The sequence below is a fragment of the Aulostomus chinensis genome, chromosome 10, assembly GCF_037954235.1.
Source record: "Aulostomus chinensis isolate RoL2024-O1b breed Wild chromosome 10, RoL_Achi_v1.0, whole genome shotgun sequence".
Taxonomy (NCBI): Eukaryota; Metazoa; Chordata; class Actinopteri; order Syngnathiformes; family Aulostomidae; genus Aulostomus; species Aulostomus chinensis.
This window is the reverse complement of record NC_141329.1, coordinates 10761002-10785948: the sequence shown is the minus strand read 5'-3', so window position 1 is coordinate 10785948 and position 24947 is coordinate 10761002. Positions and strand designations below refer to the sequence as shown.

Here is a 24947-nt window from a genome sequence, read left to right as displayed (position 1 = left end):
TATCCTGCATCTGTATTAAATTATTAATTTAACAGTTTACTGTAGGAATTCATCTCTTATATTATCATATTATATAATAATGCAGTATTAATGCAGTTCTTCATATTTTTTTCTATAGCATCATATCAATTGTAGCAACCAGTTGCAGTGTAATAATACATAGATAATAGCCTTCTGTCTCATTAGGGGGAAAACCATCAAATGAATGGCTGTATTCATTGCAATACCACGGATTTTATTAATATGCTCATATGCTTGTGTGGCCTGTTTGTTTTTTTCTTGGTTTCTGTGTTTGTTTCTTTGTTGTTTACGGGCGAAATAGAAAAGATCTGGTTGATGTATTGCAGATCATGATGCATGATGACGTCTTATTGCACATTTGTAAGTGGTAGCAAAGTAGCAGTAACAACACAACACGGTCGAGTCTCACCTCCGGGAAGGGGTACGTCTACTAGTTTAGCCTCTGGTCTGCATGTGCGACTGGTTTCATAACGTTGAAGCTGAAGCTGTTTCCGCGCAGGAGGCGTCTCTGTTCGATGAGCCAGACTCACGTCACCCGATATAAGACAGGAGCTGTCGCTCTCACCTGTGCTGCCAGGTGCTGGGACTCTGAGCTCCTGCTCACCTTGAGAGCGCTTCATTCGAGTCGGTGTTGTAGGTTTACTCACATTTTGAAAGGACGAGCGTCTTTTTTTCTTTTTTTTCCTGATTTCTTTCCTTCATCATTGTTCTCAGTTCAACTGGTTCTTCGATAATTAGTCAAAATGAGAGGACGGTGTAAACGAAAGGAGCCGAGAGGAAGAATGTGTGAGGTAGCAGCAGAAAGCGAAGCTGGGCTCTCTCCTCTCCCCGGAGATACAGCAACATACCTGACCGAGCTACACACACCTGTTCCCGGCACGAGTATGCAGGATGAGGGTGGAGGTAAAAAAGGTGGGGCGACTTGCTGTTACTTTTCCAGTTTTAAAAGCTTGTTTGCGTTTAAGTTTGCACGTATTTTTTATTTGTTGGTATGTTGTTACTGTTGTTGTTGTTTTGGCTGCTGTTCTTCCAAAAAGTATATATAGTAGTCTGAGAACATTAAAAATACAAAGCTGACCAGTTAACTTGTTATGCTAATGCCTACAGCTGACAGAATGACATATTCACATCATATAGCCTAATGAGCATATACAAAAACTAAGAAATACTATATTATACAAATGCAGCCTTCTCCATGATGTCTGTGTAGGTTCTCATTCATCCAGGTCATCGTAGATCGAAGCGAAGTAAAATCTGGTCAACTGGACGTAAGTTTATCTTGAAGACGTTTCACCTCTCATCCAAGAGGCAGAACTGAGAACTGAAGAAGCCTCTCGGATGAGAGGTGAAACGTCTTCAAGATAAACTTACGTCCAGTTGACCAGATTTTACTTCGCTTCGACCTTCTCCATGATGTAATTCTGGGAGAAAAAGGGTCATTGTCTTTTCCTGAAGTGCTTTGAATAAAGTGGAATAAACTTGCATCAAAGAAGAGAATTTTATTTGATTATAAATATTTAGTTTCCATCATTTGTCTTAATTCAACCAATTAATGTCAAATGAGCTGACAATTTGGAAAATATCTGACACTAACAGATGTGAGCAGAGGATGAAAACAGACAGGTCCTTTATCGGGACTCTACTTGTCCCAGTTATACACATCACAGCTACACACACACACACACACACACACACAGCGCAGCAATACACATCATTTCAAATCGTACTCGCCCATTCAGAGTTCGCTGGCACCAAGATATTAGTTTGTGTGATGAGTGTAATAGTGGGGAGCATCTGTGGTTCCATGTCTGATCGGAACGCTGATCCATCTGCCACTGCTTCTTCTTCAGTCTCAAAGTGTTCCAGTGACGGTGGCGACAAGGTCTACCTCGGAGTGCGTGTCAAGATGCCAGTGAAAGATCTTCTGAGGAACGTGCGGTTAGCCCAAGGCTGGAACCCTCAAGAGCTGCAGGTTGAATTTGTATCAACATCTTTTTGCAATGGCTTCACACCACGTCTGTAGCACATAATCATGTATATGCACCAAAAAAAACCCAAAATACTGGGCCATACCAAAAAAAAAAGGCAGTAAATTCAATTTGAAGTGGTAAATTAAGCTTTGAAAAGCAGGATGTTAAAAAATGTATAAAAAAATCCTTCGTTTGGTAAAGATCATTACAATTTAGTTAGAATATTACACAGATTGCTTTGTTTAAATGCATCACTTGTTGACTCGTCACTGACTGGGACACAGTTCTTCGGCACACCGCTGCTGAAAGTAACAGGAAAGAATACAATACTAAAAATTACACAGCCTTAATAATTATTTTTGGCAAGTTACATATTGCTTTCTATTTCTTTTTCTTTGTTTCAGTCAAATCTGGTAGAATGACCCATTTTTGTCACGGCATCACTAAAACAATAAAGTAGAACTGATTTCCTAAAAATTGTGAAAAAAAGGATGCTAAATGATGATTAATGCTAAAAAAAAATGTACTTTTTTCTGACTTCAAAGCCCAACTGCAAAGTCCGTCATGATTGTATCAGTTATGAGATGAACAAGAACATGTTTGTTGTTGACATCCTATCTATGAAAACACATTTTTTTTACTTTAAAAGCTAAATAGCTTCAACCTTGTATTTCGCAACCTTTCTCTATGTTTGGTCAATATTACATAGGCCTTTTTGTCCCTTGTTTATTAGGATACACTCTCGTCACAGACAAAATCTAGTTTCTCTTAAAATGGTAGTTAAAGATGCTCAACTCAATGTTTAAATTACCGTCTGTTTTCTGTTTTTTTTATTAGATTCATCAGACAACTAATCATCTAAATCAAAATCCCATTCCCACCACTGAACAGTAGAAAATATTTGCCACCTTTTTTGCAGCTTTTCGCTTTTTTTTTTTTTTTTAGATTATTTGGAATCGCCTGCCTTTGAGAGAAGTTAACCCTTAAGTTTTTCTTCTAGAAAGTTTTAAGTGCCAGAGAGGTTCTCAGAAAAGAGTTGACAAAGTATGAATAGAAAAAAACTCCACAGGAATTTTGCCTAGGTAGTATTATTATTATTAGCACCAATTTTCATTTTTTGTTCAGAGTAAGGAAACAAAAATAATTGGTTAGTTTTATGAAAAAATTATGCTTTGGGTTAGAATAGAGCCTCCCACATTTATAAAAGACATTTGAAAGGTATCCTTCCAGGATCCCTCAGGGCAAAAATCTCCCTTGAACAACTAACCTGAACTGAGCTTTGACATAAAGCTAACACAGTCATGCATGCAATCAATCATTTACACGTGTGTTTTTGTCCAAAATGTCATTGTGGAGAGGAACTCACGGAAAGAACTTTCTTCTTTTTTTTGCATGTGGCATCGTAGGACATGTACAGCAAAACCATCAAAGGTTTGTAAAACTCAGATCCATTACAGCTTGTAACTGATCTTTGTTCCGTATAGTAAATGAGCTTTATCCTATTTGGAAGATACAGAAGTTGCGTACCTCGGGATCGTGATCCACGTCTTTAATTTGTCATCTCGTTTCACAGGAGACAAGAAACGTGTCAAAACACGCAAAGGACACCCAACTACCAACGTGAGTGTTGGGAAACACAGATCACAAATGTCCCTCAAGGTGCATTTATGTTTTTGTGTGTGTGTGTGTGTGTGTGTGTGTGTGTGCATGCATGTGTGGGGGTGAAAAGTTGTAAATCTGCTGTCAGTGGTTAGGAGAGTTCAAATGACTCAAATACCTTTGCTGCCTAATTCTCTCAGAAAAAACACCCAACCAAAAGCCTGGAGGAGCTGGCAATCATCGTGGAGGTGCTGGAGGAGGATCTCAGGACCAGCAGCGCCTATTGCTCCCATCCTCACTCCTTTTCTTCCTCCGCCTCTCCCATGTCACCTGACTGGTCTCTTGACCCAAATGGTAATTTGCGGGGGCCATTTTTTTATAAAAAATGTAGCAAAAACAGGACGTCATGAATAAGATAAATGCACTATCCACCATATCCTCCCCCTAAGGTGCAGGATACAACAGTGACGAGTCAGATGAAATGATTCCCAGCCCTCAGTCCTACACGACCTACTCACCAGGCACACTAGAGTACCAGCAAGCCTTGTCCCCTCCTGACCTCATGCATGTTTGGCCTGCTGATGTTCACCTTCATCGAGAGAGAAGAAATGGTGGAAAAGGGGACGGGTGTTTTGGTCTACAGACCCCCAACTGGAACTGCAGTGATTTCTTCTGGGCTCAGCTTCTTAAAGAGGAGAGCCAGCTGAGAGACATCTCTGATGCGGCACTGCTGGCCACTGACAGACACGGCAGAACGTGAGTTTGTTCCACATATGACTTGTATTGTGTGGAAGTTCTTCAAGTTGTGTAGAAGGAGATTTTGGTGAATGTGATCAAGTGAAGATTATAAATACAAAGCTGTAGTTATGGCTTCTTATGTGACTATTTGAAGGGAATCTGTAGTCAGCATAGGATGGTGAAGTTAAAAATTGGAGAAAGAAAAAAGAACAAAGACAGGGCAGATCAAATTGTCAAGCAGTGTCAGGTTTCTCTTTTGCTTTGCTTACTGATGTTCCGGAGAGGGAAACAGAAGCTGCCCTGGGCGACAGCCTCCTTCCTTTTTTCAATTTGTCTTTTTAACTCCCTTCTACATTAAAAGTAGAGAAACGTCATGGTTTTAGCATTAATATCTACTGATTCCGACCATTTTTACTGCATAATGTATGTGCATGAAGGAACTTAGGACAGAAATATGCAGCATTTACATGTGCAGCTGTGGAATCAGTTGCTTAGCCTTGTGTTTCCGTAGTCATGCCAGCTGCTGCTGTCTTGCTATTTTGGGGGGGGGGGGGGGGGGGGGGGGTCGTCTTGAAAGCTTGATAACCCTATATGTGTTTTAAGGTTTGGAATGCACTTGAATATGAATTCTTGATTTTCGAACATAACCTGGTGTTTCATCTACACAGTCATGCAAAGCAAAATGTTGTGAGTGGTACAGGGATCTGGACTCAGACGCTGAAACAGACTGTAAACCAGCAGTGTTTATTAACAAAGTAACAAAACAACAAAACTGAAGGAGAACACTGACTAAACTAGGAACCAAAATCTCTACCAACGGTAGGAAGAAACTGCAAACGCAGAGAACTAAAAATCACTAGGCATAGCTAGGGAAAAAAAACAAATAAGAAACAAAAAACTTTGGAAACTCCAGGTAGTAACGTTCTAAGACCCCAGAAGATGGAAAAGACTAGGAACACTAGGAAACGCGAAGACAAGAGGCACAAAACAGCAGGCACGGGAGAGGGCGCAAACAAGACGTTCTGGCAGGGAGTAGGTGAATCACTACCGACTAAATAACTGCTGCCCATCAGCTGCAGCTGGCCCTGATTGCCATGGCCTAAGCTGTGCGCGCCAGCTCTGAAAGGAAAAAAAACAAAGTGACACCAGAAACAGAAAAACACTACTATCAAAATAAAAGCACGGACAGGAAATGTTACACAAAAAATATGTATATTTGTCTTCATCAGGCATGAAAAATGAAGTGCATAAAGTAAACATGATCCAAGCTAGTAAGATATACATAGTGACAATATATATTGTGTGTAGGTACATGGTGTAGTTTTGCTTTTGTAAGAATACATTAGATGTGATGCTTAAGTTATTTTTGTTTGACGTTCCTTGAAAGGACCTGTAGTTTACTCCCAAAGCCATTCATGTATGAACCCTGGATTGGGTTTTTATTGATATTACTGGCATGTTTGAAACAAAGTGTTGAACAACAAAAATTGAATCAAGACATATGAAGATAAATAAAAAGAAAGCAAAGAGATAGTAACAAAATAATCAAGACCACTGAAATTGTATTTTTGATCTGGCGTTGGCCCATCAGTTAGACCGTATCATGGGGATGGAAATACCCTCAGGAAGGGGGATCAGGCCTAAAAAATGATGGTGGTAGGCTGGTGGAGTTGCTGAGAACTAACCAGTTATGGTGATTTAAATATCATCGTTCTTCAGATAAGACAATCTGTTTAAACCTGCTAAGGCAGATTAAACTTGTTCCAGCTGCAAACAAAAGCCAGCTGTCACTAGGAGTTAATGGGTTTTTGTAGCCGGCAGGAAATTATGTTATAGTATATGAGTTGTAAGTCTAACCTTTTAGTTCTGTGCTTCCTCCTTATGTCTCCACCCTGTTCACGTTAGATTAATGCTGTTTTTATGTGTCGAATGCCTGTGGTGTGAAGTCATGTACCGTTTTAAACCAAGGATTAAATTATTAGTTCCTCCGACAATAGTTAATGTATGGAACACCTTAGCAGGTTTTTTCCACATCAGATACTTTGACATGCCATACCTGCCAGTAAATTCCTGTGGGGTGAAGTAGTTTGTTCTTTTAACTGTTGGTTCTTTACTCCTCCAGAGCTCTCCATACAGTGGTGTGTGATGGGAAGAGGGCATTGGCCTTCGCCATTGCAAAAAGGATGGCGGCACTTAACAGCCTGGACCTCAAAGACTCTGATGGAATGGTACAAGATGTTTGTAATTTGTGCTTTTTATGTGTGTTTTTTTGCACAAGTGCCATTATTTGTTAAAAGAGTGCGTGTGTGGGGGAGGGGGCATTGGGTAAACTGCATATGGGTTGTCAGCATTCACACCATCATCTGTTAACCACACGTGTAAGAAAAGAGCAAATCTTCACAGCATCTTATATAAATTGATCTGCATGATTGAGTGGTCTTTATCTATAAAATTGTGCTCCGCTCCCAGACTGCTCTCCTCCTGGCAGCAAATCACAATCAACACCTGATGGTGGAAGATCTGGTCCGTTTGGGTGCCGGTGTCAATGAAAGGAACAACTCTGGGAAGTCCTGCCTCCACCTCAGTGCTGAGAAAGGCTACATCAGGGTTCTGGAGGTTAGCTCTCATTTGCTCTCATATCTGTCACATGTAATATTTCACTCTGATGAACACAAAAGGAATTTGGGTAAAATCTTACTAAATGACTGTCTACTATTTTATTTCTCTTCATAACAGTACAAGATGAAATATCTGCAGAGTTTACATGTTACAGACTGATATAGCTCATTTAGTTTTAACAAGCAATATGATTCTCTTTGTCACAACATATCAGATCTTACAGATCCTGCTTACTTGTATCCAAACTGAACCAGTTGTACAGGTACATTTTAAACTGTTGGAGGCTGTAAATAGTCATAACATGTCCGTGACTCAAACAAACAGAGCCGGTTTGGTAAGACACACCCACTCACTACATTCTTGAGTTTTTGAAGGTGCTGTTGTCTTTGAAATATTGCACGAATGTCATCGTGTCAAGTTGGTGGATGAACGTGTCACATGTGCTTCAGACAACCAAAGATAAATGCATCTTGTTGTCAAATCCAACAGCTTTCTCGCTCTTTTTACATCAAGGATTCAAGCAGGACTCTGAAAGTAGACAGTCTGCTATTCGTCCCACATCTAATACCAATCATTTGCAATCTTAGTTCAAACTTGTGTCACTGAATTGAATCCAAACCAGTGTGTATGTTGTCTTGTAGGTTATGAAACACACAATGATGGATGGTGTGTACGTTGATGTTGAAGCCACCGATAAATCTGGTAAGTTTCTCACTAAAAAATCTTCAACAGTAACAAAGAAAGAGCTTCGATGTGGGTTTTGTCCGATATATTAGATAGTACACACTTAGTGTCTTCGTAGTTCACAAAACTGAACCACACCAGTTCAAAAAAGTTGATTGTCTCAATAAATGTGAGTCAAAATTACATTAAAAGAGGCGAGAGACCAGTATTTCTCTAAAATAGTAACCACCAACCGGAAATGTTTATTTAAACCACAAATCTTTTTTTTTTTTGTTCAAACTTCCCCGTACCACTCATCCCATTTGACTCATCTGCTACAGTCTGAGACATTTCCAACCTCTCCCATTATTCCTCCTGGGCCATGTCCTGACAGTTTCCAGTCCCACATGTAAGCCACATCCAGTTATGTGGATATTAGTCCAACAACGTACTGCAAATGTGATGAGGAAATAGACCCTCCCAACTAAGCTGTCCACCTGATGATATGACATTAATTTAATGGATTCTCTCATTTGTTTTACATTCTAATAATTTGGGGGGTTACCTACTGCCAAGGAGGCATTGTGATCAGGTTAACAGGTCCCAGTTCAATTTGATGGAAAGATTGAGAAGTTGGAGAGAGTGTACTCATATTGGGGTTTTCTAATTTTCTAGCTTTGTCATTATTGAGTCTTTACTTCCTGGACACAGTTTGTGGGCCCTCACATGTCTCGTCTAGTAATGTAAGTGTGCGTGTATGTGTGTGGGTTGACAGGAATGAGTGTCCTCCAGTGTGCTTCACTGGCTCTGAAGGCTACACTACATGAGCTGGATATCAGTGAATCCCCCACTCACACCCGGATCCACGAGCTCCGCAAAGAGCAGATCATGGAGACCCTTGAGTGTCTGCTGCAGATGGGCAGCTACTTTCATACCATGGTATGTGTTCCTCTTGTACTTATTCTTAAAAAAAAAAAAAAAAAACAAACGTGCAGATGAGACAAGTTAGAACAGATTTACGAGATTAGTATTTTTTAGAGTGTAGGAATGATTTTAACAGCAGCAGCTGCTTGCTAACAGCCCATAAAGAGTTGGTGCTAGGGAGTTATTTTAAACACCTCAAACAGTGACAGTTTGCTCAACATTTTAGTGGGGCAGGCAGAATCATGAACAAATAGACAGTGTTGATTGTAAACTTGGTCAACAAAAAGAAACTGTTTAAAAAAAAAAAACTAGATTTCAAACCAGGTTCCTACCTGTTTGCTTGAGTAATGTAAAATAGGGAGAATCCCAAGGATTGATTACATACTCAGGCAAACAAGGACATGATTCAGAGAAGCATCACAGTGAGATCGGCTGAACTACGTCTTAGCTGACACTGCTGACGACCTCCTTCACTGTCCAAGGTTTTTCAGCAGACAAGCATGAGCCACAGGTGATGCACTACCACAATGTTATTGCTCTAACAGGTCTGTTGTGACTGCACATCAAAGATGTTCAACAAAAGCCTGAGACTCATCTCCGGAGCATGCTAGTTATTATTTTTCTGTGTACTGTTACATCAGAATCAGAATCCACTCCAACAACAATAAACGGAATGAAAGAGAACAAGGCTATGCACATAATGACAGAAAAGACTATATACAACGTACAAAAGAGCAGTGCGCAAAAATAGATAAGTATAGTATGGATGGTTACCAATGCAATCACAGAGATGTTTTGTACAATTTTATTGCCACTGTGAGAAAGGACCTTCTGTGGCGCTCCGTTTTTGAGGTGGGGGGTCTGAGTCTGTTGGTCTGTGTACTCCTGTGTTGGACAGGAGCCGATGGAGGGTGTGGGTGATGTTGTCTAAGATGCTCCGTAGTTTCAAAAGCATCCTTCTAATTCTTCATAATGCGGCTGCTGCTTTTATGGAGTTAATGTTGTACATAGCAATTTGTATAAGTAGTGACTGCCAAGTTGAACATAAAGAAGATATTATGAGTAGACTTAAACTGGTTGGTTGCACAGCAGCTATTTGGCTCGCCTTCCATCATAAATTAAGCTCATGTGGTCTTGCTGTCAGTATCAACCATATATGCCTCCAGGATCTGAAATATCTGTCAGAAAAGCAGGTGATTTCAGTGGATCATATGACAGAAATAGATTCGATAAATAAAACTTCCTTGATCTCAAAACAGATAAATCCTAATGGCTACGTTATAGCAATGCACCAGTCAGGATTTTTAAGATCATGAGAGCCTTTCTGCGCTGCCCAACTTTAAAAAGTGTGTTGATTTATAGTCTGGTGACGAGGTATGTGTTCAACATATGTAGTTTTTCATGATTCATTGATTAAATAAGGATTGCAGGCCTGATAGCTTTCAGGTGATAGCTGGATTTCCGGCATACCGGCATGTCTGCATAAATAAATAAATGAATTAAAGCTGCAAGCAGCATTGTCAGGGCCTGAGCCTCCGCGCGCCCGCGGCCGGGCGCCAAACGCCGGCCCGAATCCAACGGTGTAATTGGCAAATCCCTGGGCCTTGTAGTTTAGGAGATAGAAGTCTGAGTCTGATGCAGAGAGTGAGAGCAGACCTGAGAGCCGGCCCTTTAAGAACCCCTCCCCCACTGCTCTCTGCTGTCTGTGTGAGAGTGGAGAGCAGAGGAGGACATTTTTAGTGTGTCAAAATCAAATAGGTCTGCATGTGCAACCTTTAGCAACTTTTGATCAGCAGAGTTTGGAGAGTCATGTGTTCAGCTTTGGAAGCGATACCATGAACACCCTAGGAGGAAATAGCGTTTGTTCGGGGCGCAAAATTGTCCAAATTTGGACATTCATGTCCAAATTGTGGATGTCCTGTTGGAATTAGGTCAGGGAATCAGTGTATGATTTGTCCATCTTTATGAGACAAATTAAACGGTGTTGGTCCCATGTCTGTAGGACATACCTACAGGCCGTGGCGGGGTTTTTTGTTTATCTAGGTGGCGCTATTGAGTAGAGTGCTTTTTTTTTTTTTTTAATTATCGAATTTTTCGCCGCACCCGATGTGTGTACCAAATGTAGTGAGTTTTTGAGCATGTTTAGGGTGTCAAAGTAAGTTTTGAAGTGGCCAGTGTGTCGAGCAAACATAATAGGGTCTTGGCCCCGGAGGACCTCCGGGCTCAGGCCCTAACAGTTCGCCCAGTGATCTGACACGTCTCTGCATCTGAGAGGTGCAGCTTTCACTTGAAACCACACCTTTAGTCCTAGCCATTAAGCCAAGCAGAAATAGGGTAGGGGCTGGTCTTGGGTTTTGGCCAATCAGATTGATACAAATTCAGCAGTTACTCCGGTTGCAGATGGTTTGTGTTTCCCATACACTGCGAATGTGTTTCCCCACACTGGTGATGCAAAACATAGTCTGTCATGGACAGGAACTTTATGAAGCCAGGGGTAGACACCAAACATGTCGATAAAGGCAGTAAGAATAAATGGCGCTGGTTCTAGATAGAGGAGATGGGTAGCGACAAAAAGCCCTTTTCCAATGGCTGATGATGAAGGTCCGAAGTGGAGGAAGCGATGTGAGCAGGAGAGCGACGCCACGAGTTGAACACGGTCCACTTGCTGATTGTTACACCATGCAGGCCGAGGTGTTTCGCCATGTTTGTGGTGATCCTCCTTTGGCAGAAGTTGTTTTTTGGCAGATGTTGCACTGTGCTGCTCCATCCTCTTTCAAATTAAAATGAAGCCAGACTTTGGAGTGTTTTTTGTGGTCCATGTTCAGACGACTGATATTCTTGCTAGCGGACGCACAGAGAACACGGAGTGAAGTGATACACGCCCCGAAAGCAAACTAGTGCAGGCACTTGGAACCGAAAAAAATAATAAAAATCCAAAAAGCTGCTTAACGGTTCCGGAACTGGATGTTAGGAACCGGTTTCAAATTTGAATCGGTTTTCGGTACCCAACCCTACTTTTAATGTCGTTAAGTCAATAAATAAACATCCAACTGACTTTTTTTGTCCTCGCCAACAGCTGTCGGTAGAGGCCACATATTAGCGCTGCACAATATATTGCTTAATCATCATCACTGTGAGGTGCATATCTGATGAATCAATAAAAAATTCATTATACCAGTGATGAGAAAAGAGAATCTTCAGAGGTGTAGACAGTAAAAAAAATCCTGAAAATGGCTGGTAGAGAACAACTCAGGTTGACAGTTGAGTGCAGTGACCTGAGCTTTAGAGGATGAGATGGATGCTGAAAGAAGCACATCCACGGGATGTGAACTGATTCTCCTGGAGCATTTCATCACTAACTTCCTCTCCTCTTTTCTTTCCCAGGGGAGCCTGAGAATGCACTCTTGAACCCTGGCACATTCGCCCAGCGGGGCACTTTGGAGACCCGACAGTAATGTTCTGAGAAGTCGGCTTGAATTTCCATGCATAGACCATAATCAGTGTTGCTGTTTTTGTTTTGTTTTTGTCTCTATGCATGGACTTCAGCCTGTTATGTAAAGCATCTGAAATTCTGTGTGTGGTGAAAATGCCTGACTTTAATCCAGGTATTTATTGCAACCTGCACAGGAAGTTTAGATGCCCTTTTGACGGTTTCTATGAAACTTCTTTGTTTGTTACATTGGAGTAGCAACTTGCCCTCAGTTAGTGATCCAGTTGTCAAATCCTATGGAATGGTACTTAATTGATGTGCATTATGTAGGTAGTTCGGCGGTTTGCATTAGTAAGTTTGATTCATGTCTATAAACACATTCTGAATTAGATGTCAAACTAGCCATGATTGGGGGAAATTAGTGATTAGCAGAAACATGTTGCTCATGCTGTACACTCGCATCATGTTAAACTCAGTTCCACTCTTTGCAGATTCGCTGTAAAAACTCATCATCTGACCAAGCCTAATATCCAGTCAAAGTATTTCATTGTACCACAAAACCAAATTTAGGGGAATGTCTTGTAATCTCAGTGAAATTATCTGTCACTGCAATCCACTTGACAAAAAAAATCTGTTACATAATCTGCAAGCAGAACAAAAGGTCTTAGAGAAATTCTGCTTCCTTGATGACGTTATATCATCAGTTGTGCCATGAAATACTTTTACTAAAAGAAGATTTTGACTTTTGCAGTGTGATCTGCTCCTCTAAATATAGCCCAGTCCAGTGATACTATTCAGTCACATCTTTAGATCTAGACCTTCAAATACAGCACTTTAGAACCATAGCATGAACACTGGCATCTTAAAAGTACTTTTGTACTCAGAGGACAACAAGTACAAGTTTTTAAAAGTTTTGTTGGGTGTTGGAAGTATTTAGCTTATTTTTTAAATTTTACATCTCAGTGGACCTCATTCATGAAATTTTCATACACAGAAAATAGTTCTTACTCACTAAAGGATATTTTAGCCCTGAATTTAGTCTCATAAATAGGATGCAGGGAGTGACAGACAACCATCAGCCTTTGCCTCTGTCTTTAAAACTAAATGGAAGTCTAAAAAGGCCTATACTAAGTATAAATATGCATAATAACATTTCATGAATGAGCCCAGTGTGTCTTGGGTCTGCATCTCTACCTAGAACACTTGTGATCAGATCACCCAGTACTGCGCAGTCTAAATCCAGGAATATGAACATGGTCCCTGACCATAATGAACTGGCATGCTTAGAGTAATTCTTAACATTTTGGGAAATAACGTTTTGGCTTTGTGTTCTTAGTGGAGGATATCAGTTTCATCAAGATAGATTCAAGATATCTGTAGCCTAGCTGCGATCAAAAACTAGAATGGGGTGATATAGCTAAGCTAGCAAATTGGAGATACCCTCCATAAGTCAATGTGTACTGAAGTACACATTGTATTATGAATACTTAAACACATCCATGGAAAACTGAACATCTTATTTTAACACACAACTAGCTCACACATAGGAGCTATTTACTGGACAGCAATCATGTGACTGCAGTGATGCAACTATCAACATGATCAAAGCTGTCACTGCTTGATACTTAGTTGGCTAGAAAGTTTCAACATGTAAACAAGACCACCATATATGGCGAGCTGGTCACCCTGACTTAGTTTTTGCATTAAGCGAGGTGAAACAAGCCAATCTGTCTACTCAACACAGATTTTTTTTTGTCAAAGAATAAACACATGTATAATTGTATTACATTAACTTGTCATTTACTCTCACAAAACAATGTTTTAAACAAGTGTTTCTTTTTGCAATGGTATCGGGATTCAGATGAATGCTTGAGGTCATCAGCTGAAATGTCAAATACTCCGTCAAAATACTCCATTGTTTTTACTGTATATTAAGATCATTGTAATTGGCGATGGTGATTGGTTATAAAGGTGATTATCATGTTAACTGTGTATTTGTACCTTAAAGAGCTCATTAAACATTCAGTAAACATTGTTTTGTCATTGTCTCTTCAGTACTGTAGCCAGACTGACAGAAAGCAACAGCTCTACTGAGCCAAGTATTCCTGTTTCCCTGACTTGCGATGACTTCATGAACTTTTTAATGACAAAATTCAACTTATTAGAGAGAAAATTCTTGTCTTCCTGCCATTGGGCGGCACCACATCATCGACAACTTTAGAAACATTAGAGGCAGCGGCAGGCCCAGACATACACCTGGATAGCTTTTCTGCCATTGACCCCATGAATTTAGGACAATAATTTCCTCCTCTAAAGCATCCACCTGTCTTCTAGATCCCATCCCAGATAAGCTGCTCACAGACCCTCTCATCCTAGTAAGCACCTATCATAGATTTGATCAATGTGTTGCAGTTGTCTGGTTACGTCCTACAGTCCTTTAAAGCAGCAATAATTAAACCCTTTCTCAAAAAAAACAACTCTGGATCCAGAAGTTTTGGCCAACTTCAGACCAGTGTTATGGGTTAGGTTGGTTGATATGTGGAACAAAGGGAGAGAGGGTAGGAGGGCTGTTTGCAGTTTCCACTACACCCAATCAAGAGTGTTGGCCTGGACATTAAGAAATTTCTAGGCCAGGATGTTCAGGGCAGGAAGAAAGCAAGCGAGAGATGATGCTAGGATGATGCTACGACTGGATGACCACATATGGGACCAATAAACATGGAGAATGGGCACTGGGATCTTTACTGGGTTTATTATGGGTATACTGTATGTGTGTGTGTGTGTGTGTGTGTGTGTGTGTTTCTGAAACAGAGGAAAAGGATAAATAATGAGCACATCGCTACAAAATAACATGTACATGCCTAATGATATAGACTTGACAACACAGCATCATCACACTGATAGCAACCAAATGAAATCAGAAAACCATCAATGGACCCCAGCAGGCATGCATGAAAAACAGACAACAGTGGTCTGCAAGACAGCAGAACAAGGGGGAATCTGCGCACTAGCATGACGCTGCTAATTTGCATGCTAGCAATAATGGCCGCTCATACTAGTGTAGCAAGCTAACACTGACAACCACCAATGCGGAGTAATACACAGTCATTTCCTCTGTAAAATTAAACAAGCAAATATCGCTAAAATGGACACAGACACCCCCTTCTTCCACAGACGCACACTTCTTAACATAAGGTTTCATTCATGACGTTTTCCCTGTTGCGCAGATGACCCACTGCTGTACTTAGCAATGCATTCACATGAAACAAATCAGCTGACTTAACAGCTGACTGCAGGCCAGTCTAAAGGAAATAAAAGCGTGGATGACCCACAATTTTCTTTTCTTAGGCTCTGACAAAACTCAAGTTATTGTGCTGGGCTCAAAACGCCTTAGAAACACCTTATCTAATGAGAAAAGATGGCATCACCCTGGCATCCGGCACGACTGTAAGGAAGCTAGGTGTTGATCAGGATCTGTCCTTTAACTAACACATTAAAAACAAATCTTGAGGACTGCTTTCTTTCATTTACGTAACACTGCTAAGATCAGGCACATCCTGTCTCAAAAAGATGCAGAAAAACTTGTCCCTGCTTTTGTCACTTCCAGGCTGGATTTTTGCAATTCCCTCCTATCAGGCTGCACCAGTAGGTCCCTAAAGACTCTCCAGCTGGTCCAAAATGCTGCTGTTGACTAGAACTAGTAGAACGGACCATGTCTCTCCTGTACTGGCTTCTCTGCATGGTTCCCTGTCAAATTCAGAAAAGAAATCAAAATTCTCCTTCTAACATACAAAGTCCTCAACAGTCAGGCACCTTCATATTTGACAGAGCTCCTAGTCCTCTATTATCCAGCTAGAACCCTTCACTCCCAGGATGCAGGGTTCCTTGTGGTTCCTCAGTTCTCTAAAAGTAAATATATAATATAAAATATATAAATCATACTCATATGTGTTATGAACTCATCTTCTCTGGAGCCTTTGGGCTCCCAGATCCCAGGTCCTGCTGGAGGAGGCTGCAGACCTGAAGAGGCTCAAGCTGCCACCCGTAGAGCTCCACCTGCTCACGTCTGTCCATCAGTCTCTTCCCTTTCTCTCTCTCTTTATCTCTGTCCCTCTCTCTCCTTCTGTATATCTGTCTTCCTCCATTATCTGTCTTTGTCTCTGCCCCCCACACCCCCGCTCTCTTTCCCCCCAACCGGTCAAAGCAGAAGGCCGTCCCAATTGAGCCTGGATCTGCGTGATGTTCCTGCCCGTCCAGGACCCCCCCCCCCCCCCCCCGACCCACAGTGGGCAGTACAGCCTTTTCGAAGGTTTTCATCACCACTGTTGCAAGATATGCCTACTAATGGAGAATTGTTGGGTGTAAATTTACTGAAGGAGATTAGTTGGAAACTAGCAAAAGCTATAATCTCTGTGAGCAGAACACCAGTCTTATCAGTTTGTTTGCATAAGTGAATGTGATACTTTTACCTGCATTGTCCCTATCAGTTAAACAAAAATAAATTAGGGCCATCTCAGGAACACATAGAGGGATATTTTTCAGATATGGTTCAAACATCTACTGGGACTCATTGATGACCTAAAAAAATGGTGCGTAAAGGTCAAAGTCACTGACAACCACACTTCATAGCTCACTCCTCTGGTGAGCTAATCTGGGTTGCTGTTAAGAGACCATTGCCCTTTTGTGACAACTGCTGTCTGGGTAAGCACTGAAACAAACTGAGTCATTATGGGGGCAGCACGGTGGTACAGTGGTCAGCACTGTCACCTCGCAGCAAGAAGGTTCCGGGTCCAAGTTCCTGCTCGGGCACGGTAACTTTCTGTGTGGAGTCTGCATGTTCTCCCTGTTCCTGTGTGGGTTCTCTCTGGTACTCCAGCTTCCTCCCACAGTCCAAAGACATCAAGAGGGGACGAGGCTGATTGATACTGTGTGACTGTGAGTGTGAATGGTTGTTTGTCTCTATGTGTTGGCCCAGTGATGGACTGGTGACCTGTACAGGGTGAACCCCGCCTCTCGCCCGAAGGCTGCTGGGATAGGCTCCAGCCCCCCCACGACCCTTAATAGGAATAAGCTGAAGAAGACAGATGGATGAGTCATTATGTCAAATAAAGTTTTCATTTGTGGAGATGCATTACATTATTTTGTGAAATTAATGCAAAACTAGATTGCGAATATACTTTGTTTCTTCCTTTCTGACAAGTGACCTACAAATGTAGATATGTGTATTAAAAAAGAAAGAAGTTGCATAGTTTAAAAGGTATGTGAAGCCTCTACACAAACTGTCAAGTTCTTTCAAGTGTGGAATTGTCAGGGCTTGTTAGACTGGTGTGGCTGGATGACTTCAACAGCTACTCTATGATGAGCAATACATTGCTTCCATGGAAAACAGCCTTTGACCCCCCCCCCCCCCCCCTCCATCTCCACCCATGAGTCCGCAAATGTTCACACAGAAAGGCAGAGTGAAAAAATACTTACCTTTGTTATATAATTATATACAGTAAATTATGCTTGCATGCATGTCTATTGAAAAAGGAGAAGCAGCATGTACAAGAGGAATGTCAACCACCACCAAAGGGAAAAATGTTTTTGAGTCATAAGACCAGTTCCATTATTCGTAGCTGCATTTTCAGAAGAGAGGCTGTTACTGCTTGGACTGACATTTGTATTGCCATACCGCTGTTTATATCACAAACATAAAGACTCACAAAAATAACTTGGAAGAAATACCTGGATTTGGTGGAGAGGAGAGAGGAGAATCAAGGAGCCAATAGGGGCCCTTGGCCTTCAGAGTTGTTGTTTTTGGGGGGGGGGTTTTTGGTACATCCATTCACCCATCCATTTTCTACTGCTTATCCCATTAAAGCCCAGTTCACACTACACGATTTTAGGCGTCTGCAATTTTATTGCCTCCCCCAAATCAGAGTGAGGCACGAACAACCGCCGTGACAAAAGTAATGAGGTGTGAACAGCTCGAAGACAATGGACTGGGAGGTTGCATGCGACGTCGGCGACAAAAGTGGACATCTAGCACTGCTAGATATCCAGGACTTGTCGCAGTGATGTAAACGGAGCAGCAGCCAATGAAAGCAGACATAGGACGTACCGCGAACCCAGACGAAAGGAGCTCCAGCAGCAGGGAGCATGGCGAACAACAACAAAAAACGACAAGAGGCATGGATTCTACAAAGGGTTCACGATATCTGTGGACACAGGAGGATCTGGAAGGCTTGGTCGAGCACAAACGACCCAGAAGGCTGCGTCCTGCTCCGTGTCCATGTTTACAATGAAAGGTGCATGCGCTGCTTTCAAGAGTTTCCTGGCCAGCTGGGCAGTCGGCCACGCCTACTGACAGGGGAAATCGTGTAGTCTGAACACTCCTGTCCACCGACAAATCTTGTAGTGTGAACAGCAGCCCGATTGAGCGTAGGGGCGTGTGAACAGCTACTACGTACACTGGGGGTCAAACGTACAGCACGTTTTAAAATAGAGAAGCAGGCACTCAGTGGATCCACGAAATGAAAACAAAAGAAAAAGAAACCAAAGATGCGGCTTTGGTATGGCAAATTCCAACAATTTCAACACTTTTCACCAGAAAAGTGAGGCAAGGTAATGGGAGTCATGCAGTATATTTAATGTGAGAGCTGATAGAGTTTTGAACCAAATGGTCATTTTGACCGCTTACGGTCGTCCTAATAGCTTTGCAATCCTGGCACTTCTTGCCGACCGATTTCAGTCCTCAATAACATTTAAAAAATAAAAACACCTACAATCAGACAGGCTTCAGGACATCGTTTAGATGGTAGCTGATTTTACTCTGCTAGCAGCAGAGTAAAATGCTTTTATAACACACAGATAACTCATATAACTCAGAACTCGCAGAGGAGCGACGTGGCGAACAATTTAATTCAATAACACTCGTATTCACTAACACCTGTATTCATGAGGGGCATATGGACATATTATGGACCAATTTAAAGGAGGGGTAGGCGCCCAGATTTCGATGTACTTTTTGTTATAATCCCTGAATTTGTCATGATGTCTTGATGGTAGTCAATAAACTATGATGTTTAAAAAAGGAATCCTCCAAATCCTTAATATAAAAGGGGTGCAGGGCCAAATTTACCTCCATCTAACCAAAAACCACTACCAGTTAGATTGGTTGGCCCATTTAACTTTCCATCAACAGCTGAAACCAGACCGCACCTGATTGAGCAGCTTAGCTTTCCCTCAAAAGGCTGAGACCAGGAAGCCTAAGCGGGTATCAACGCCTTGTTGGATCAGTGTTGGGTGAGCAGCATCAAGGAGGACAAGCATGGAGCCAGAAGAAAACACTTCAAAAAGAAAAAGGTCTTTTATAGAACTAGCAATAGCTAAGAGGGAGTACGATAAAAGGTTCGGTGCAGAACAAGTGATTCTGGGGGATTCATTTGCTCGCTGGAGGAGTCTAAAAGAATCAAAAGGTTGGTTAGCAGAGGACCAAGTAAGATGACACCTGACTGTGTGTTCTCTAGGAATGAGAGCGATGGGAGAAGTTGCCAAGTGAATTCCATCCATCCATCCATCCATCCATTTTCTTCCGCATTACACAGACAGCTTGTACAAGAAAACGAGAATTTCCCTGACCTGCCATCAAAAACCATGAGCCTCATTGAGCTGATGACATTTATGCACAATGAGGATCTATCGGAGATCTACCCCAACTTTTGGACTGCTCTCAGGATTGCACTTAGACTGCCAGTCACTGTGGTTCAAGCAAAGAGGAGCTTTTCAACACTAAAGTCGTAGTAGTAGTCGTAGTAATAGTGTCGTAATTTGATTTTCTTTAGTGTGTTTTCACGTGTGTGAGATGAAGGATTGCTGCTATGTACAATATTTATTATAGATTACATTTGTGTATTATTTTGAATAGTTTATATTATTGTTGTCTGCTCTTGTAACATTTTTTAAATATCTGATTGTACATAGTTTATGTATATTTATTTAAATATATAATATTTCAATATATAACATCTCTTTATACAATAAATATATTGCTTGGGGGGTGTCTCGCCCAGGGAGTAATTCAATGTAGAACCGCCACTCTGTGCTGCAGACCTAAAATGACACTCTTATGTGTGGTTGCATGTTACCTGGTGCTGTTAGAGCACCTTTGCTCAAGCACTGTTTGCATGCATAGGCAGGGCCCTTGGTGAGTTTGTGTCCAGGGCCCTTGGTCATGATAATCCCTCGATGCTCACAAGCCATGATTCTTGTTTACAAGTCTATGTAAACCATATCAAGATACAAGCATTGTAGTTTTCACATCAGCATATTTATCATTTAAACATATTTGTTATGCTAATTATGCTACGCGCCAACAAGGCTGGTTAATCAATCCAGTGCTCATCAAACTAAACACAAAAACCGCCTTCTTAAATCATCAAATGTCAAAATAATCCAGTCAAATCTTTAGCCCAAAAAAATGATACAATATTCACCAGTGGAGAACTACGGACCCAGACCCTGGGCCTTCAATCGGACCACATGTAGCAATAAAAGATTAAACATAGCAGTACAAATAATAGCTGGAGCCCTGTCACAAGGATGTTCAGCATATTAAAGGTTTGTTTTCCCGAACTGGCTTCACAACACACAAAGGTGATTCTGGAAAAACAGTAATTCCAAGCTGGTTATTATGACGTTATTTATTTAAAAAACTAAATGAAACAAGCAAATCCCCCCATTCATTTACTTCACATATTTGTTGAGCTGGATTGAAAGTTTTTAATTAAGAAATTAATTAATTAAGGTTTTATAACTACAGTTACAGTGGGGTGGCTTTTTTGCAACACGAAAAGGACAGAGTGACAAAAGATTAGAAAATATTACTATGTAATGTGTTGTCATGAGAAAGTAATTTAATCAACACACATTTTTTCACAACAAAATGAATTAAAATCAATCATATGAAAGTTTCTATCATAACTGGTCGAAAAGCTCAGAGACACCATTACTGCTCCATAGAATAAATTGCAGCTCATCATCATGTCACTACAATCAGCAAAAAATGTATCCACACAAAATTCAGGAGCTCTGCTTTGGTCGAAGGACTGCGTAGTTTATTTTGATTGCAAAATGTGGCTCCAGCACAGGATCTTTCTGTGTGGAGTCTCCATGTTCTCCCTGTTCCTGCGTGGGTTCTCTCTGGTACTCCAGCTTCCTCCCACAGTCCAAAGACATCAAGAGAGGACGAGGCTGATTGATACTCTAAATTGACCGTAGGTGTGACTGTGAGTGTGAAAGGTTGTCTGTCTCTATGTGTTGGCCCTGTGATGGACTGGTGACCTGTCCAGGGTGAACCCCGCCTCTCACCTGAAGGCTGCTGGCATAGGCTCGCGGGGGGCTGCAGCCTTCGTGTGTGAGGCGGGGTACACCCTGGACGGGTCGCAAATTTGACCCTAAGCTAAAAATTTCAATTCATGATATCACTGTCAGAGTCCATTACCAGAAAACAACTACGAACGATTTGTGAATGAAAATATTAAAACCAGAAATACAACCCTCCTTGATAAGCTCTATAGTATTTTGTTCCATTATTCTGGCTTTCTGCATCTCAGTCCAAGCTGTCATTGGACATTGGCTGCCATTGGCTTTCATTCACCACCACCCTCAGCACTGTCCTTTACAACAACACACTACCAGCCCCCACCCAATAATGATCTCCTTCATATGGCTGCTCATAATGAATTTAAAACCTCCATGCTGGAGTAAACAGCTGCAGGCCTTTCTGCAATTCTGCAACAGCTCCTGCTCATCCTTAGACACCCCCGCCCCCGACACACACACACACACACACACACACACACACACACACACACACACACACACACACACACACACACACACACACACATTTCCTTCTTGCATCACATCCCCCTCCCAATCTCTTTAGCCCACTTGTCTTTGTTCGACTCACATTGAATATAAATACTGTACTTAGTGTATAAACGTATACGCAAGGTAGCGGAATAAGACACATGTTGTTGTACGTCATCCATCCTATCAGTCACACAGTTTTCCTGCCATCAACTGGCTGAAAAACATCAACCAAAGAAACTGATGGGGGACCCTGACATCATTTTTGGAGGGCCGATACTAAAGATGACCCAGTGCCCCTATCAAACAGGTACCATGATGCATGATAGACTCAAGTCCGCAACCTACAGCCCAGTTTAGCCAGCTCTCAACCCACATCATCATGCTTTTCTCTATTTATTAAATGCAAAAAACAAATGAATTTATTTATTGTTTTGCCTGAGGAGTTAAGTCTGCAAGTACCTGTAGTATGATTCAGCGGAGGAGTGCGCTCTCACAGTGCCCAGTTATTATTGTGGGGTTCATATTGATGCAGGGGGTTTTAGCTGTGAACGAGAAGCCAAACAGTCAAACAGCTAAACATCCACTGTGGTGAAGGAAACACTTTTTTCACCCGTGTGCCAGATGTCGTCCGTCTCTGAAACTCATGCTTTGAGGAAATGAAATTGGATTGGCTTGAGATTAGCATATGTGTGCAAATCCAAACCGGTTTGACAGGTGTCTTCTGAGCAAACACACAGAGGTAGCTCAAAGAGGAGCTAAGAGCCATGGAGGAAAGAAAACTGGCATAGTTGGAGGGAGGGAAATGTCAGTGACCTAAATAAACTCTTCTCACTGATGCGTGTCAATGAGCAGTTACATAAAGAGTGTTCTTCACAACAGATGCTGCGGATAACATTTGGAACAACACAGCATGCAATAAACCAGATATGAGTCCTGTGCTATTTACAGGCATTTTCACACCTATGTTGTGTCGTCCGTCTGAATCCATCTCTGGTCTGTTTACTCTTTTCAAGCGGTTTGTTTGAGCGGGTGTGTATCAAACACGATTTAGTTTTTTTATGATATGAAAACTATCCACCCTCGATCTGGGGCTGGATGATGCCCAGTTACCTGGAGTGGCGGGGAAGTGTGTTGCCCACTAGATATTTTTAGCTGACAGGCATTTGAGAAGATACCAATTCTGCCAATTCATTATGAATAATGTAAGATATCCCATAAGAAAACAAGCCGTCTTTATTCTCTTGCAAAACCCATGGGATTTCTGCCCAGTGAACAGGTAACAACTCCCACGTAGCTACTGTTGTTACATTTAGGTGCCCTTGACATTTTCCATCTATCCGTTTTCTGTTCCACTCATCCATTAAGGAGGGGGTGGAGCCTATCCCAGCCGACATTGGGCGAGAGGTGGTCTATCACAGGGGCAATTAGGGGTTCAGTATCCTGCTCAAGGATACTTAGACATGGTCACTGGGGGAAGTGAGAATCCAACCAGTGACTCTTTGGTTGCCAGACGGCTGCTCCACCACCGAGCCATGCCGCCACTCACTTCACATTTTGTCTGGGAAACCATGTTGATCCAAGAGGGAAAGCTCCTACCCCAAATACTGATCAGCTGACCTAGCAAACAAACTACAAGTGGGAAAATGCTCTAAGATGATATATTTGGCAGAGAGCGTCTGAGGAGCAGCAACAGTACAAGTTAGTCTCCGACTGAGGAGATCCACGTGTGACATTCTCCAGCCTTCAGTTGGGTGTTCCACACATGTGAATGAAGGTTTTATTCAAATCTATATCCAAGGTCATGGTGACCTTGCAAGCGCAAGCTCCTCAAAATAAGAGCCAGAGATGCTGCTGTGGAGAGGGAACTTGTGTACCACCAAACCTGGTTTAAAATGTTACACTTCAATACTTGCTTGCCGCTTGTCAGCTCAAAAGTGTTTCACATCAACTGTTTAGCAATCTGTGATCCAGAAGCCTCTCGATATGCTGGTCACTAGCTCTGAAAAATGTGAGCATATTTTGATTACATTTGTCGTGACCATGCATTTAACTTGAGACACACAGTGTGTATTGAGTTCTAGAAGATGATCTGCAATCAGGAGGATCAATGTTTGGTGGTTGGTTTTTTATCTGTGTTTTCTGGGTGTTTTTCAGCTGTGTATGTTTTACTTTGTTTGGATCATTCCATTTTTTGGGGGGGGTTTTATTGCTTGGTTTCTGTTATACTAACTCGCATTAGTGTACAAATCTGTCTTCTCTGTTTGACTCACTTTAAGCAGCTGCTGTCCTGTGCTGAGATGGCCAAGTTGGTTACTTGGTTCGTGACACACCTTGCCGCACTTTAACGCCACTATGCCTCATGATGTGATGCTCCGTCTGAGGTGGGGACGATTGTTTCTCACATCACACCCAAAGGTGAGAAAACACTCTGAGCAGCAGCTATGCCCAGACATCCTGAAACCACCCACACTGATCAGTTCCATTGTTCTTGTGATCTGTTTGAATCGTTCAGGCATGTTCAGACATATTTCTCAACTCACAGTGTGGACTAGTTATTGTTGTGGTTGACCTAATTATTCAGAGTTTGTCTTGTCTGTATGGATGTAGCCTGCTGATTAAAAAGAGGGTGACTGCCAGGAATTTTAATCACATGACCTTTTTTTCAGTAAATATATTTCTAAAGGTGCGACTTAGATGGAGATTTAACTCGATGTATGATGTACTAGATGTCATGGAATGACACAGGGAAAAAGTATCGAACACACCTACTTAAATTTATGTCATACTTCGTACAAAAGCCTTTATCGGTATTATCAGCTTCAAGATGCCTCTTGTATGGAGAAACTAGTTGCATGCTTTGTGTTTTTGGGGTGATGTGCAGTGCCATTTGATCTCCATACATGATGTGTGTTACGGCTTCCAGAGTTAAATTTTAGTCTCATCTGACCAGACTATATTCTCCCACTATTTCACAGGCTTGTGCAGCAAACTTGAAGCAAGCTTCATCATGTTTTTTTTTCTTTAGCAATGGAATCTTGCGTGGCGAGCGCGAGTGTAGGCCATGGCTGTCGAGTGCGTTACTCTTTGTATTTCTTTGAAACAAGTTTACCTGCTTATTACAGGTC

General features: G+C 41.7%; 1 protein-coding gene across 3 annotated transcripts; it reads left to right on the top strand.

Moving 5' to 3' along the window:
• The first annotated feature begins 429 nt into the window (after positions 1–429).
• On the top strand, positions 430–13990 carry LOC147254384 (NF-kappa-B inhibitor zeta). 3 transcript variants are annotated; one of them, XM_086215130.1, is made up of 12 exons: positions 430–645; positions 736–933; positions 1872–1993; positions 3398–3422; positions 3565–3650; positions 3791–3944; positions 4040–4346; positions 6451–6556; positions 6798–6944; positions 7589–7649; positions 8386–8549; positions 11919–13990. In XM_086215130.1, the coding sequence occupies exons 2-12, from the start codon at positions 765–767 to the stop codon at positions 11940–11942; spliced, it is 1365 nt and encodes a 454-aa protein (XP_086071256.1). In that variant the 5' UTR covers positions 430–645; positions 736–764; the 3' UTR covers positions 11943–13990. The 3 variants fall into 3 exon arrangements, with proteins under 3 accessions (XP_086071256.1, XP_086071257.1, XP_086071258.1); XM_086215131.1 differs by having other exon boundaries at positions 430–654; XM_086215132.1 differs by having other exon boundaries at positions 430–933; positions 3565–3611.
• Positions 13991–24947: the final 10957 nt, after the last annotated feature.